The 16,515-nt window shown below is 42.1% G+C and overlaps 1 protein-coding gene across 3 annotated transcripts in view; it reads right to left on the bottom strand.

The window, feature by feature from the left end:
- SFMBT2 (Scm like with four mbt domains 2) overlaps nucleotides 1-16,515 on the bottom strand; it is a 222,412-nt gene that overhangs the window by 47,684 nt on the left and 158,213 nt on the right. For all 3 annotated transcript variants that reach the window (XM_036844256.1, XM_036844255.1, XM_036844257.1), the window contains 2 exons: nucleotides 13,673-13,755; nucleotides 7,397-7,523 (listed from right to left, as the gene is read on the bottom strand). In XM_036844256.1, the coding sequence (XP_036700151.1) occupies nucleotides 7,397-7,523; nucleotides 13,673-13,755 (210 nt within the window). The remainder of the gene's footprint in view (nucleotides 1-7,396; nucleotides 7,524-13,672; nucleotides 13,756-16,515) is intronic.

The following is a 16,515-nucleotide window of genomic DNA, read 5'->3' as shown; positions in this document are numbered from 1 at the left end:
TATACATAAAGATGTATATTTGAGTAAAAGAAAAGCAGGGCACAGAACACTGTGTATATTTAGTATGCTACCATCTGCTTTAAAGGGGAAAATAACATACTTATATGTGCATGAGATAAATCTGGAAGAAATGAAAAATCCTTATTTAGTGGGTGTCTGTTGGGAAAGGGCCTGATGGACAGGAGTGGGGGGAGACAATATGACCAAAGATACTTTATGTATTTTCAGCCCTTGTGAATGAATTACCTATCTTACAACTACAACCTCGCCATCATCACAATGACAACCACACAACAAAGATATTCAGAGAAGAAAGGAGGCTCTCATACGGTATGGCCACAGAGGTCGGATTAAGGGAGGACAAGTTACCTTAAAAGGAAATTAAACTGTGATGTCATTTCACCGCTACAGGAGAAAGACTTTCCATACTCACAGGGCCCATGTACCAGCATATAAAGTTGTAGGAATCACTTTGGAACCTTAAAATGGTTTTGCAATTTGCGATATCCTGATACTCCGTCCTCAGACCAGCGCATCCCATCCACTTCCACAAAGTGCCTCTTGCCCTTCTGTCTGCAGAGACTGTATCACAGCTTAACCCAGCAGAGGATGCAGGGCGCTGTGATAGAATCGGTGGCCCCTTCTATTGGGAACATCAGGATGAAAGAAGAGGATGGCTGTGATGATGCTGAAGTATCTTCCTAGGAACACAATCCAATCAAACTCCTCACAGTAGTAACTGCTTCATTCCCAGCAAATTATGGATGGGAATGAGCATGGGCGAGCACCAGTGGAGATGCCGGTGGGACCAGAGGCAGGAGGGCTGTGAAGGCAGAGGCTAGGAGCAACCACGGAAGAAGTACATGATGTTCACTGACTACACTAATAGAATCCGAATGACCCCTGCATCTCAGGTGAGAGCCAGCACAGGAAGAAAGGCGAGAGGGATTGAGGGACTCGTCCAGCGCCCTCATCAAGAGTTAAAGGCCACACCAAGTTGTGATGGGCTCGAGTGTGCGATGAAAAGGTAAAGCACTGGAAGAAAGAAAAGCAAGAACTGGGTGCTGGAAACCCCACCCGCCATCCAGCCTGGGCCCTCCATCTGCAGACGGGGGTCCCCAGAACAAGATCTCAGAGATCCCTTGTCAGCTCTGGAATAAATTCCTAAGGAATCAAGAGACGGCAAAACTGTGGCTGGCAAGATCGACATGCGATAGGAAACCATCTGAAGGAAAACAGAAACGGGACTAAATGTGTGACTGGAGGGAGAGATGCATCCACAGAATGGCAAACTCTTACAGCACTTACTCTGGACCAGATACCTTTCTAAGTGTTTCATCCTCACGACCCTAAGAGATCGGATGGTTTTCATCCCCATTTTATAGATGAGTAAACTGAGGGTCAGGAAAAGATCAAGCGGCCAGTAAGAGGGGGATCTAGGGTTCGAACCTAAGCAATCTAGCTCCAGAGCCTAAGAAGGCATTCAAGGCGGGCTCGTGAGGAAAACGTGGTCAGTCAGAAGTCACACTCAGCACAACGGCAGCTTGAAAGCCCAAACTTTCCTTTGGTTCCTGCTGCAAAGCCCTCTGGAGAGGAGATTTCCCCCCCTCCAGCCTCCCATCAAAAGCCTTCCCCCAAATTCCCATTCTGCTTAAGAAAGCCAGAGCCAGGGCTGTCGCTGACCACTCAGAACCTGTGTAACTGATTGGGAGTCTTCAAAGCCTGTTCAAAGACAGCATCCACTCCTGGGCCATGTTCCTTAACTGTGCAAGAACACAGGTCCTGCTCCCACATATACCCCTATCTGCTAAAGCAGCTTCTCCCCAAAATGTCTCCTGCAGTCCATACCTCTTTTTAAAGATTTAAAAACCACCCACACTGGCTTGAAATATAATTACTTTCACATTTGCATTTTCCCTTGTTTCATTCTTGCAGGTCTCTGCAAGGTGCTATTAACCACCTGACTTTATCACAAATTACAGAAAAGGCTTAAAGAGCAGTTTTCTGCACCTGGTCTCCTAGACAGAAGAGGTTGCGTCACCTGAGTTTCTTTGCCCATTTGATCTCCTAGAGGACTTTACAAACTCTCCGTGCAAAAGAATCATCCGGGGAGGGTGACATGAAAATGCAGATTCCCAGACCCTGCTCCCAGAGCTTGGAAGTCATGGGTCTGGAGCAGCCCCAGGAATCTGCACTTTCATAGGACTCCCGTGTGTTATGATGCAGAAGGTAGTTTACTGGAACTGAACCAAGCACACACGGAAAAAAAACTGACCAAGGAGTTTTTGAATTTTAGCTTACAAGCATAAAACATCTCACTGTCTCAAAACTCGGTTAGCCCAACAGCAGTTCTTAAGGGGCTGCTCGTATCTTAAATCGCTTTCTCGTTAAGGGACACCGATTTTATTTACTCCTCGTATCTATTCAGCAAGCCTTTAGCAAGCAGAGCGCAGGTGAACTCTCATACATTGTGCTGTGTGATAACAGGCAAAGACAGGAGCGCAGATGTTTACAGACACGAGGGGTCCACTCTGCTGGTGCACAGGCTCCAGGCGGGGAGGCGGACATGGAAGGGTGCTGCCTTCTCTCTGCTCATCAACCTCCTCCACTTCCTAAGATGCGCCCAGCACAACTCGAGCACTTTATAGATAGGACTTCACCCATAACCATCCTATAAGGCAGAATCCGTTACCCTACATTTTATGGAACTGCACGAACAAAAAAGAGAGTCTAAACTCACAAAGTGCTCAAGATCACACATCTAGGAAGCAGATGTGCATGTCGGGAGGGGGTGGCTGAATGCTGAGTTATACAATTTGAGTCTTTGCTCCGTGAGAAATACAGACTCGTTGAATATTTAGAAGAAGGCAGGGGCTGTATTACACAGAGCTAAGGCTTACTGCTCTATGAGAATGGGAGAGAAAGCAGTTGAGAGACTTCTGACATCCCAAGAGGAAGGGATGGAGACTTGGAACCAGAGTGTGGCAGGGAGAGGACAGAGGTGGGGGGGGGGCCTGGAGTCACTACTGGCCATGGGGGCAGTGGGAGAGCAAGCAGACAAGAGGATGACTTTTTGGTGTCTAACTTGGGTAGAATCATGGTGCCTCTGGGTGAGATGGGAAAGTCGAGAAGAGCAAACACAGGGGTTACAACAGTGGCCTTCGGTTGGGAAACGCAGACGTCCCCAGGGAGACCCTCTGCAGGTAGCTGGAAACAGGAGTTCTGAACGTGTTTGCTGTGAGCGCTGGGCATCTGGACACGTCAGCACAGAACTACTGCTTGAGTCACAGAGGAAGAGGAGGTTGAATGGGAACCAGGGAAATAAAGGATGCTGAAGAGTTCTGACCTTCCCATATGAGGGAAGGAAACACCAGATGACCAATGAGTACATGGGAAAGACAAGGGCAAAAAGAGAGGGTTATGGGAAAGTGCACGCATCAAAAGTGAAAGGTCTACACCCTTACGCCAGCACTCCTAATAAGAGAGTTGGAAGCTGGTTTAGGACGCTGTAGTATCAGGTGAAGGAGGCGAGGACATGGTCCCTGCAAGCTGCTTGCTGCCTTCCAACCTTGAAAGGTGAATGAAACTGAAAGCAAGCAGAGGAAACCAGCAGAGTACAAACTGCCAAAAGATCCACCTCCCCATAGCCAAGAAGCTGGGAGCAAATCAGATACATCAGAAATGCCACTGGACAGCTGCAGAGTGTATGCGTTTCTGAAGAGGGAAAAGGAGAGACCACATCCGTCCTTGAATTGTCGCTGGTGTTTAAACACCTATGCTGAAATTCTACTTAAAGAGCCCACGCATGGCTCGTGATGGTCATCTCCTGCGGAAATCAGGAACCACGTCCCTGCACATTCGGTCCTTGTCAATGGGGATGTGAAGTTCACAGTGAAAGGATACGGTTCCTCAAAAAGCTACCATCCAAAGTGATACACAGCTCAGACCCACAGATTGAAACTTATACACTGTGTTTTGCTAGTGTTGACCGTGGAAAAATTTTATTTTCTCTAAATTTTGTTTCGGAGGGCAGCAAAAAGTAAAGATCATGAGATGCTAGTAATAACCTAAGTTGATGGTTTGAGTTAAGCTCCCTGAACTTACATTTTGGTACTTCTCCACAGACCTGACGACCTCTGGGTCATCTTCATTTTTTTGTTCTCTGTATGTTTGTTTTTAACAAACCGGAAGGGAAAGCCCCAGGAAACAAATGATGGGAGGGCCATCATTCCTTCCCCACGTTCAACGTGCAGAAACGCCATCCCAGAACCCCCTCCTGTTTTTATTTTTAACAGGCCTCCCAATGTCAAAACCAAGATTTGCTGCTCATGTTCTAAGCTCTCTATAAAAATTCCTGTAGTAGCAACAATAAAAGAGCTAAACAACCCAGTGGAAATGAAGCCTGCAGCTTGTGATACTTTTTATGACATAAAAGGAATTTTCTGCCTCAGCTAAAAGGCTGAAATACCTAATATTGGGGAATAAAGGGAATACGTATCACATCTCTTTGAAACGGGAGGAAAACGGTATTAACAGAGACAAGAGAAACCAAGGAAGGCAACGCAAAGATGTCAACCCTCTTCGTGAATTAATGCACTTTGAGAGTGAACAGAACACCCGCACCCTATTTGTCCCGTAAGAAAATGATCTCCAATGAATGTAACGTGACTTGGATTGTGAGATGCAGATGTACTAGGGTGTGAGCCAGTGTGTGGGGCTACGATACGAGAGGTATTGAAACTGAATGTAATTCATAGAATATGAATAAATGCTCCTAACTGTAGAGATGATAACCTAGAGCAGATAATTAACATAAGAGAAAACATCACAACGTCCTTTCCAAAACACAAAACTCCATCATCAGAAACAGCCCTGGCTCGCTGTCAGTGGTTTTTGAGAACTTGACATTCTTTCCAAATATGCACCCAAAATAATATTACACTAATCTCGCGTTTTTGATTTATCGCTTCCTCTTCAACATCAGCTCCTTTAGAGGCACTTAAAGAACTATCTGACTTTAAAAGAAGTCAAATACTAAATTAAAATGATCATTTTAATTACTAAACGTAGCCAATTAGCCATGTGTTGAAAATATTTCAAATCAATTTATTACATAAAAATAACTAACCAATTGGTATGAAGTACATTATAAATTAAGTGTCATATAAATGGTCTATAATAAGAATCACCATCATCATAAAAATAATTTAATTGCCCCAAAGTGACTGGAGTGAATCTCTAACATTTTGTCCCCAGGACTGAGGAAAGAAAACACTAAATACATAAAACTTGGAGATAATGAGAAGTAAATGCCATTAAGCTTACTGTCACTTTAAAAGGTCAATGTCCAGGAAGGGCCAAAAATCAAAACAAAACTCCCCCAAAAACCCCAAATTCAAGAAAGATCAGCAGACTGAATGAATTTTAACTTTAACTGATGAGGCAAATGCATAATGTTGACCAATAGCATCAGGTAAACAATATTCAACAGATTTTTTTTTTTGAATTTTTTAATATGTAAAGTCTGGGAAAATGGACAATCAATTTTCTAACCTGCTTCCTAATGCTAACTAATTTTCATTACTCCCAATGAAAGCACTCCGGAGAATAAGAAAAAGAGCTGACATGAGCTGATTTACATTTATTTCTCTGCTATAAAACCAGAAGTTTATAACCAAAGAAAAAGCAAGGCTGTCAAAAATGTTACATATACCCTAGACATTGCTCATTATTCTTTTTAAGAATTGGGAAGTTGTAGGGTATGTTGAATTAAGCAACAAAGATGTCAAGAGCAATGAAACTGAACCCCAGGCACATGTTAATGGCTTAGCTACTTTCTCCAGCCATAAAAATCAGGACACTCTTACTGTCTCTCTGTTAGGTAATTAACAGCTATAAAGCACTTTGGAAGTACAAACTGCTAAATAAATTATGACTGCCAAAGAATTTTAACCGTCATGTGCTAAATAAGAGTGATGAAACATGGGTCTTGAACTTTACCACTTTTGTTTTCAAATTAATCATGCAAACAAGACTCTAATCTCTCATAATATTAGGCTTAGCACAGTATTAGGTAGCAAGTTCAATTTAGGGATTCAAAATCACCGAAGGGATCTTGTTTTTCCAAGAGCAGTTGATTCAACTTTATATGCAGTAATGAAAGTAAGTTCATGTCCTACTCCAGTAGCTACAGAAATATCACCATGACACTTGTGTCTACATTTTGGCTAATTCCAACTCGAGGCCATTCTACTCGAAAATCTATTAAGCTACCAACTTTTTGAGGATTTCCTTTTATTTCAGATTGATTTTGAAATCCTAAACCATAGTTATGTTATAAACTATTTTCTGGGAATTAACAACACACTGGACTTCCAGCTAGAATCACTGTTCTCTGCCCCTCCCAATCTCTTGGACTATAATATTTATTAGACGGTAGGCCTATCAAAGAACCTTCAGTGCTTTTTTAGACTTGTTTACTGACGAAAGAGGATAAAGATACTGGCACCAATTCTATGACCTTCCAAACTTTCTATTCCAATGGTGGTTGACCATGTCATAAAATTTAAAATCTGGACTAGGAAAGCTAACATCACTTCATTAGTCATCTACAGCATCTTATTCTTTTTCCATATTCATTTGAAATAACTACCAAGTGCTGTGAAACTGAAAAACAATCAAACAACTAACAAACAAACAAAAGACCCAAAGAATTTTAAATCACAGAAAGATGACACAACCTTAGAGAGCAAATTCATTTTAATTCTTCCTCATTGAAAAGATAACATCTGAAAAAGACAGTCTCCTATCTAAGCCCACAACCTGATCAAGGTTCTGCTTACAAAGCGCATGGTTCTGTGAATTATCTGGACGATTAGAAATAAAATGCAGCTCTGAAGAACAGTTTAAGCATCATTAAACAAACAAGCCTAAATTCTGCTTATTATATATTTGGGGAGAAAGTCATGTCCAGTTACTACTTTAAGGAAAAATTAAACATCTGCGAAAGAAACCAAAGTAAAGGGTATGATTCACAGTAAAATGCAAACATATAATTTTATCCTCTTAATAACCAAGACCTCAAATACCAAGTTTCAGTGACTCATATTAATTTAATTGTGACATTAGCTTTTATAATCAGACATGTACAAAGACCACTGTGCTCCAAACATAATTATCGCACCAGAGTCTCATTTCATGAAATTATTAGTTAAGATGAGAGCCTCTGAACAAATTCATATCTGATTAGTTTCACTTATTTAAGAACGCTGAATAATTTAAGACAGTTGAAATAAAAGGAAAGCAAAAGGGGCACTTCTGAGCAGTGCTGAAGTCATCTGCACCCTGCCCTCTCCAGGTGGACCCTGAATTCAGAACGATTATGAATTGTGAGTACCTTCCAGGTGAAGCCACATCAACCTCCCCTTCACAGCAATGACAGAGGCCACGCAGAGTTCTCCCGGATTCCTGGGGTTCACAGCTTCAAGTTTCATGTTCTGTGTGAAGCCCCGGCTGAATGATGTCTGAAAGGGAAACAGAACTGACACTGAGCCAGCAGATACCACAGCCAGATAATGCACAGCAAGAGAGTGGCCAGCTGGCATGGCAGAAATGTATACACGCGCATGCACACGCGCACATGCACGCACACAGATTTACTGATAAGACAGACAGGCGAGTGCACATGCTTAGTCTTTCCCCACCATCCATGAGGAAAGAACCACACATCCTTCGCTTGTTTCCCAGAAATGAGAAGTACGCTGGGCACACAGCAGGTGCCTAACAATATCTGCTGAATGAGCGCGAGGGTGAGTCCGTTCTGGCTTCCCAGTTCCATGTGCGTCCTTCCAACCTCGGAATCACTGTGGTACCAATCACTCCTCCCACGTCCCTGTGCTCCTCACTCACGTCCTCCCGGGCGTATCTGAGGGTGAAAGGAGACGGCGACCTCCACCTGGGATCATCTCCTTCGGCAGGATGTCTGTCCTCTAGCTTTTCTTTTGGTGCAAGGTCTGCTGGTGATGAATTCCCAGTTTTCTTTTATCTGAAATGGTCTCTACTTTCCCTTTGTTCTCTGTTTATTTTTATTTACTTTTAAAATTCATTTTTAAAAATTCACATAGAGGGAAATTCACTTTTTGGTGTGCTATTCTAGGAAAGCAGGGCTGTCAGATGAATGCACACAATCATGCAGCCATAACCACCATCAAGACACAGAGTGTACTGTCACCCCCAAAATGCCCTTGCACTGGCCCTTTGGTGATCAATCCCTCCCAGACCCCCAACTCCTGGAACACCGATCTGCTTTCTGTTCCTGTAATTCCACTTTTTCTATAATACCATCTAAGCGGAATCCTACCCTACTTAGCGTTGTCAGTCTGGCTTTTTTCACTAAGCTAAGTGCATCTGAGAGTCAGTCAGGCTATCACACGGATGGGTACCTCATTCTACTTTACTGCTGAGTAGTTTCTACAGAGGCACCATGATTTATCTATCCATTTACCAGCTGAAGGACAGCTGAGTTGTTTCCAGGTTTTGGTAATTGTGAATAAAGCCACTATGGACATTCAAAGCCAAGTTGTTGTGTGAGCATAAATATATTAAGCTGCTCAGGCTGCCACAGCCAATACCATGGGCCGGGCAACTTAAACAACAGAAATGTATTGTCTCATGGTTCTGGAGGCTGCAAATCCAACATCAAGCTGTGAGCAGGGTTAATTTCTTCTGAGGTCTCCCTCCTTGGCTTGAAGATGGCCATCTTCTCCCTATGTCTTTACATGGTCTTTCCTCCATGTATGTGGCCTATGTCCTAATCTCCTTTTCTTATAGGGACACCAGTCATATTCGAGAAAGGCCTACCCATGTGATCTCATTTTACCTTAATTACTTCTCTAAACACTCTAAGTACAGTCACATTTTGAGATACTGAGAATTAGGGCCATAACACATGAATTTTGGGGGGACAAAATTCAGCCTCTAACACTAAGTTCTCTAGAAACGGAAGGATTGCTGGACCATATGGTAAATGCACATTTCTAAGAAACTGACAAATTATTTTCCAATATGCCATTTTGCACTCCCACCAGCAGTGTACGGAGTTTCAGTTGCTAAACATCCTCACCAGCACGTGGTATTGCCAGTTTTTCAAATTTTAGCCTTTCTAATAGGTAGGTCTAGTGGTATCCCATTGTGCTTTTAACTTGCATTTTCTCTGTAACCAATGAGGTTCAGCACTTTTTCACATGTCTGTCACTTGTACAATCTTCTTGGATGAAATGTCTTTTTATCTTCAATCCCGAAGTATATTTTCGCTGGATATAGAATTACAGTTTTCTTCTTTTAGCATTCTAAAGACATTAATTCACCATCTCTTAGTCTCCATTGTTTCTGATGATATGTTTGTTGTTATTTAAATTGCTGTTCCTGTATAAGGAATGTATCATTTTTCTCTTGATGCTTTGAAGATTTTCCTCTTTATGTCTGGTTATCAGCAATTTGACTAGGTTGTGTTTCTTTGTATTTGTGTTGCTTATTCACTGAGCTTCCTGAACCCATTAATTTAGATCTTTCAGCTACTCTGGTAAATTTGGAGTCATTGTTTCTTCATCTATTTTTTTCTTCCACAATCTCTGTGGCCACATCTTCTGAGTCACCAAGTACACATGACATGGTTGCTCAGATCCCCAGGATTCTATTCATCTTTCCCTCCCTTCCTTCCAATCATTTTTTTCCTCTCTGTTCTTCAGATAGGATAATTTCTATTTTCAAGGTCATGAACTCTTTGCTCTGTCATCTCTATTCTGCTATTAAGCCCTTCCAATGAATTTGCTTATCTTGGATACTGTATTTTTTAGTTCTAAAATTTCTCTTTTTTATGCTCTCTACTTCTGTTCTGGCACCTCCTATCTTTTTATTCATTACAAGAATATTTTCCTTTACATCAATGGTTCGAAACTTTAGAGTGTATCAGAATTATCTAGAGAGCTTTTTAAACACACAGCCTGCTAAGTCTCACCCCAAAGTTTGTGATTCAGTTGATCTGAGGCGAGGTCAGCAAACCTGTATTTCCAACAAGTTCCCAGGAGATGCTGAAGCTGCTGGTGCAAAGACTACACTTTGAGAACCACTGCTTTACACCACGGAGCTTAGTTGTAATAGGGGCTTTAAAATACTCGTCTGCTAATTTCAACATCTGGGTCATGTTGGATTTGGTCTGTGTTGATTTATCTTTTCTACTGAGAGTGAGTCTGATTTTCCTATTTCTTCATGCATTGAGCAACTCTGGACTGAAACCTGGATGTTTTAAATATATATCACAGAGACTCTGGATTGTGTTATATTCCTCCCAAGAGTGTTGATTTTTCTGTTTTAGCAAGCAATTAACTTGGCTGGACTCAAACTACACACTCTGTCTCTTGAGAAGCAGCTCAAATCTCAGTTCAGTTCTTTCATCCTTAGCAAGGCTTCTTGGAGTTTTCCTGGCACATACATGGTTCAGGGATCGGTTAAAGATTTAGGCAGAGTTTATACACTGGATTTGTGGTCTCCCCTCCTGCCTCTCCCCTGTCTGAGTCTTCCCTCACTTTCCAGTAGCTGTGGTTGCCCAAATTCTGTTATCTGGTTCATCAGGCCAGAAAGACCTTGAATTTTATATCACTGTTTTCATTATTCCCTATGTTGTCAACTGTGACTGATCTTAAGCCAAAAGTCTGTAAAAAATGGGTGACCACTCCTGCTACTACTTTCTTCCAAGCATCTGTTCCCCTCTAGAATCCTTCTGCTTTTGTTCATTTTCCATGTCTCTCAGGTACTAGTTTTGGTATTCTGCCCAGAATTTATAGCTGTTATCTGCAGGGGGATCAATTCAGTATGAGCTTACTCAGCCAATACTAGAAGCAAAACTCCCTCCTAACACTTTAAAAATAAATATGAAACCTTCCAAAATTACCCACTACTATAAATTTTTTAATCAGACATTGCAATACTATATAAATGTATCTACTCTGAAATACATAAACTGAGATAAACAGGTTCCTGTAAGTAAGAGAGATTACATCTTTATACGACTCATGGAAAGAAACGAAGGTAATTCACATTTCCATGTCTTTTTATAGAAGTTAAGTTGAAAATGCAATTATATTTTTATGTTACCAGAACAAAATTATCCAATGTATGTTGAGAAACCAACATGCTCCTTTCCTTTATGTTTCTTCAGAAATCGAAATCAAAGGAATTCTAGGTTGGCTGTTTTTCTGCAAGTCCTCTGGCCTCATTCATGCATATTGGGTATTGAGTTTCTTTTTGATGATGTGACTCGATACACTGCCTGAAAAGCCTCTAAGTAAGTTAAAATGCATTTTATCCTACTTAATGAGGGAAAGCTACAACCATGTAACCTATTTTCATTTCAACTCACTGCCTGAGGATAATTTATAAAGGATCAATAGCAAAACTGTTACCTTTGAGTTTATTTTACTAAGCATTTGCCTGTGTCAGTCCATCTCAGAACAGCCTCGGATTGTTAAACATCCCCAGGGAAACGTCTTCCATGCATCCACTTCCACACTACCCCTCCTCTGGTACACACGAGATGTGTGATTAAAAAATGAATTCATGATAAGCATTCCATTAAAGAGCACTTGTAGCCTGTTAACATCATCCAGCAAAGTACCAGTAATGCAATGCACGTGCCACCAGGCAGATAACAATCCTGTCGATTAAATAAACGGACAGCAAGAAACAAAGGGGCGCATCTTTGTAACAAGTGCATTCCTAACGAATACGCCAGCATTTTCATTAATACAGATTTCATCTTGGTAGCTGAATCGTGAAAGCTCAGAGGCCACCTGGGGATACGGCTCCTGGCTCCACTATAAAGATCCATTTGGACAACGGCTGGCTGATGGGAGCAGAGGACAGATAAAAAGACACCTTGGGGGAACCACATTGTCACAGAAGAAATAACTCCCTAAATCCAGAACAAGGAAGGGGGAGATGTGAGGAGTTTCTTCCCAAGGCTAAAGAGTTAGGGAAGGCCGATCTCCCGTCTGGAAGAAAGCACAACCTCAAAGGGGTTTCAGGATGCAATGAAGAGTTTCCACAATCGCAAATAAAAGGCAATGAGGCCAGCAGATTCCGTGACAAGTGATGTCAACGCGGTTCGAAGTGTAGTAAGACTCCACTGGACTTAATATGACTTAAGAGCTAACCAGCTGCTGTTCCCATGGTGGCAGGTCGCACAGCTGTCTCCACACCACCTCACACCCTTCATACAGCTCTTTCAACGCTTCAGAAAAGCTACCTTTGTGAAAGGCAATGTCATCCAGTAGAAGTTCATTCAATCATGTAAGGAGCCCTGATTTCCAACCCTGCCACTGACGTGTTTCCGTATTTATGAGCACAAGCTGACCTCGTCATCAACCTACTTAATTCTCCAAAATCTGATTATGATTTACGCTCAGTGTTGAGCTTCTCTCTATTAAGCCAGCTCTTCCCATCAGGAAGCGTTGCCAACTGAATCCCTGGAGTAAAAATTATCGGTGGGGCAGCAATGAATCAGCAGCTCTAGGTGCACGTGCCCAGAAAACAATTCTTTGGTGTGGGAGCACATTGCACTGTAGTATCTGGAGTCTCCAACCGGAGGACTGCATCTTTTTTCTTAGCATAAAAAATTAACTCTCATAACTAAGTGCATGTTAAACATACGAGGCTATACATCTCTGCCTCACTCTCAAAACGAAGATGTTAATTCACATCCCTTTTTAGTTCCTACGGTTGATAAAGTTTACATGAATAATTTGTAAACTATTTTATACAACAAACTCCTATAAATAAGCAAGTACACACATGTTTGAACACACACACACACACACACACGGAGTTATTTTATCTGTCTCTGTGCCGATAAGCTGTATTTGAAGAAGGAGGTGGCTTAAAGTAAGCACAGCAGAAAACTGTTGGGTTAGTATCTTATTACTTTAATCCAATAAAAAATTTAGGAACATATTTTAAGAATATACCTCAGGAGCAGAGAATCGCCCATTCAATGAACTTATCAATATCACACTCCAGAGCAAGTGCACAGCTAATGGTGGCCCTGCTGGCTGTCTGTCCACCAAACTCTGTCCTCCCCCTGCCAGTGTACAGGCTCACAGTGGGGGAACAGCCCAGCCAGGGCACACTGCCTATTCTCACTCATGGCGTGGTGCAGCCGAGTGACTAGTTCTCAACGACAGAAGGTGACAGAAGTAAGATGTAATATGTGTCAATATCAAGCTACAGTGTCTAGAACTAGGGTTATCTTCTCCTGGTTCTCTTTTCCTATCTGCTCACTAGATTCAGATGACGAAGCCGAGTACAGACCTAGACCAAGGCTCAGCGCAAGGAGAAGAACCACCTGCTAATCAGGAACAACCTGGACCGTCCACAGGTGAGAGAGAAACTTACGACATGTTTAGTAGTCAATCTGTCACTACAGCCCAGCATCGCCCTAACTGACACAAAAACGGAAAGCAGGACTTTGCAAAACTGGCGAAAGGTTTAGGATCCCATGGTACAGGGTAGCACTCTAACTTCATCTTATTCAATAAATAAAAAGCAACTTTTACAACTTACACAACTCAAGGTGGACAACATTTATGAGAAAAGGCATAGCAAGAACCGGGCTCCTTACGTTTCTGAAGCAGAAGGGAGGCGCTTCTTCTGTCCCATGCTGCTTGTGATAATCTGCCCAGTCGAAGTCCTGGCCAGAGTAACCTGTGCGTGAGAAAATGCAGATAAAACGCATTAACCAAGCCGCATCTCAGACTAGTGAACAGCGCCAGGGTGTGTCAGGAACTTAAAGTAATAAGGGCGGCAAGTATAGGTCCCCTCCCCAAACGGTGAAGCCCTTTCTCATGTGTGACAACATATTGGATTTTATGAGGGTTCAATGAAATATTGTGGACAGTGTAAAGTACTAAATATAGGTAGGGTGTACAATCATTATCATAATTCGGTGCTTGAAACCAGGTGAAGAAGGGGGGAATTTACCCCCGTCAGTGCATGCCGGGGCATAGATTTGCTCCGGGGGAGAACAGATGAGACAGAGCATCCCACAGAGCACACCTGCACAAGGCATTTGGCAGAAATACACAACAACACGTGCCTTCATATCAATTCTGAGTTCACGTGAACTTACATCTTGACATCTTTGTGGAAACCGTGAGATTTTATTGGAAAACAACACTAGAGGAGAATACTTTTTAAAGAGTAACAGAAGGTAAGACAAATGGCAAAAAAGGAGTTGAGATTCTAGTGGGAAATCCTCCAAAGATATGGAAGTCAGGGAGGAATAAACCTGGCCTTAGAATTGAATCACGGAGGAGGATGGAAGATGAGAACTGGGGAAGGTGGGCCTCTCCGGATGAAGTTTTGGGGGCACATTTGAGATATTGGGGGAGTTTGAGAACCAACTATTCATATGTACTAACTTCAACGTGGTTTTTTTCTTTCTTTCTTTATTCATTTCATTTGGGGGTGGGGGAAGAGGTACATAATTATACAATATATATCGATCTATCATGACTGCCAAGACAAGACATGGGAGAAGTTTAAAACATAAAACAAGAAAGGAGTTGAGTGTATGGCTGAACCTAGGTAGGAAAATACCTCTTAATGTGTCATTTGCATTTTCTGTGAACAAAGGAAGGGGATGGAACCAAAAAATACGGTACCAATCAGGATTACCTGAAACTGTGCAAAATGTCCCTATAATCATCACTTACAGTTCTCTCTTCACTGGTTTAAATATATGTAAAATAAATCTATAAGGGATTTCTTAAGTATATTTTTAAGCCAAGCCCCTGATTTCTTTGCCCTGTATCATCATAAATTCTACACCTGCAAATTCACTTAACATGGGGAATTGTTACTAAATCCACACTTGCAGAAAGCCTATAGAAATTCCATATTGAAGAAATTCAAGATACTGTTTGCTTCCTATCTCCACTTGTACAAAATAGTATCCTTTTCATTAAGTAAGCTCAATTTACTCAATTCTTTAAAAGATGGGGGTGGAGGTTAACCAAGAAGGCAGTTGTCTTCCTGGCCCAGGGACTGACCCTCCCGCCCTTGCACCTCCCCCCTCCCTTGCCGACCATCAGTGACAGAGCACACCCCCGCAACTTGCTCCTGAGACGTCCCTGTAAAGAGTGAAAGCTCCTCACTACTTTCCAACGAGGAGATAAGACATCTCAGAGTCCTGAGATGCTGTGTAATCTTTCTAGCTGGCTTTGAAGAGGTTCTGCACATTCTTCCACATTCCCTTCCCCCCAGATCTTCTATCCAGAGCTGTCCCTCCAGCCAGAGGGCTCTGGCACCAGAGGTTTCTGGAAGCAACCAAACCAACTTTCTCCTGAACATCTGCAAACAAAGCAAAATGTGTCTTAATCAAGGCACTGCGAATTTCTTTACAATTAATGTAATCGTCCACTTCGAGTACTTTCTCTGTAACTGTTTTGGAGCAAATCCTTGCGTTAATGTATAAGAATAGAAGAATTCACCGAAAGACACCTCACACTGGTGAGAAGTCACCTCACTGTATGAAAAGTACTGGACCCGAAAGGAGAACTAGGTGAAGGACCCAGTTCTACCAGGACTTGGATGAACCAAGGTCGAAATAAATTAAGTCTTCTGTCCCTGGCTTTCCCTACCTACTAATCCGCAAAAGAAAAGAAAAGAGCTTCAAACTCTCCTCAAGCTGCTGCATTTCATGATTCAGAGCCACTATTACTAATTACTATCGCTACTTAGGATTATTTCCCTTCCCTCTGCGGTTAATTCCCTTCTCTTCTCCTAGGGGAAAAGTGTGACAGGTTGGATGAAGAGAGGATATATAACAAGACATTCCCTAGAAGATCTCTCAAGTGAACAGCTGAAAACAAGCTGAATCCTGCAACAGAAGGACCCTGGTTGTTCAGGCCCACGGCTAACTGGCTTTGTTAAAGTCAAGACCCCGTTCTGTTACATATCTCTTCCCTGGACCTCTGCTACTTCCTGAGTTAGTTTGTGAGCAAAGGAAAATCTTATCAAGATCATGGGGGAAGGGGAGAAATAGGAAAAAACTCATACAAATGAACAGCAAACCTTTTTCTGAAATAACGTCAAATTTAGGTATTCTGTATAGTCAGTATCTGTTCAGATAAAACTTTCCAACTTAGGGGTCACCTCTACCTATACAGATAGACATTTAGCTGGATTTTCTATCACGTTCATAACCACCAACTTCCAATGGATTTTCAACCCACTCCATAAATGCCAGGCTCACGGTTTCTTGGACCTATATTCAATCTTTCTACATCCAGTCTCCAAGATTCTCTATGGGGAGCCACTTTTAATCTAATAATTTCAGGATATATCCAAGTCTTGCTGGGTACCTAAGCAACAAGCCATTATTCTGTCCCCAGAACTCTCTCCTTTCCTTGAATATTTGAACAGCTTCAACTTCTCCGCCTCCTCGTTCTCTTAGGGACCTTT

The sequence above is a fragment of the Balaenoptera musculus genome, chromosome 2 (genome assembly GCF_009873245.2).
Source record: "Balaenoptera musculus isolate JJ_BM4_2016_0621 chromosome 2, mBalMus1.pri.v3, whole genome shotgun sequence".
Lineage (NCBI taxonomy): Eukaryota > Metazoa > Chordata > Mammalia > Artiodactyla > Balaenopteridae > Balaenoptera > Balaenoptera musculus.
The sequence above is the reverse complement of the archived record's forward strand: the minus strand, read 5'-3'. Positions and strand labels throughout refer to the sequence as shown.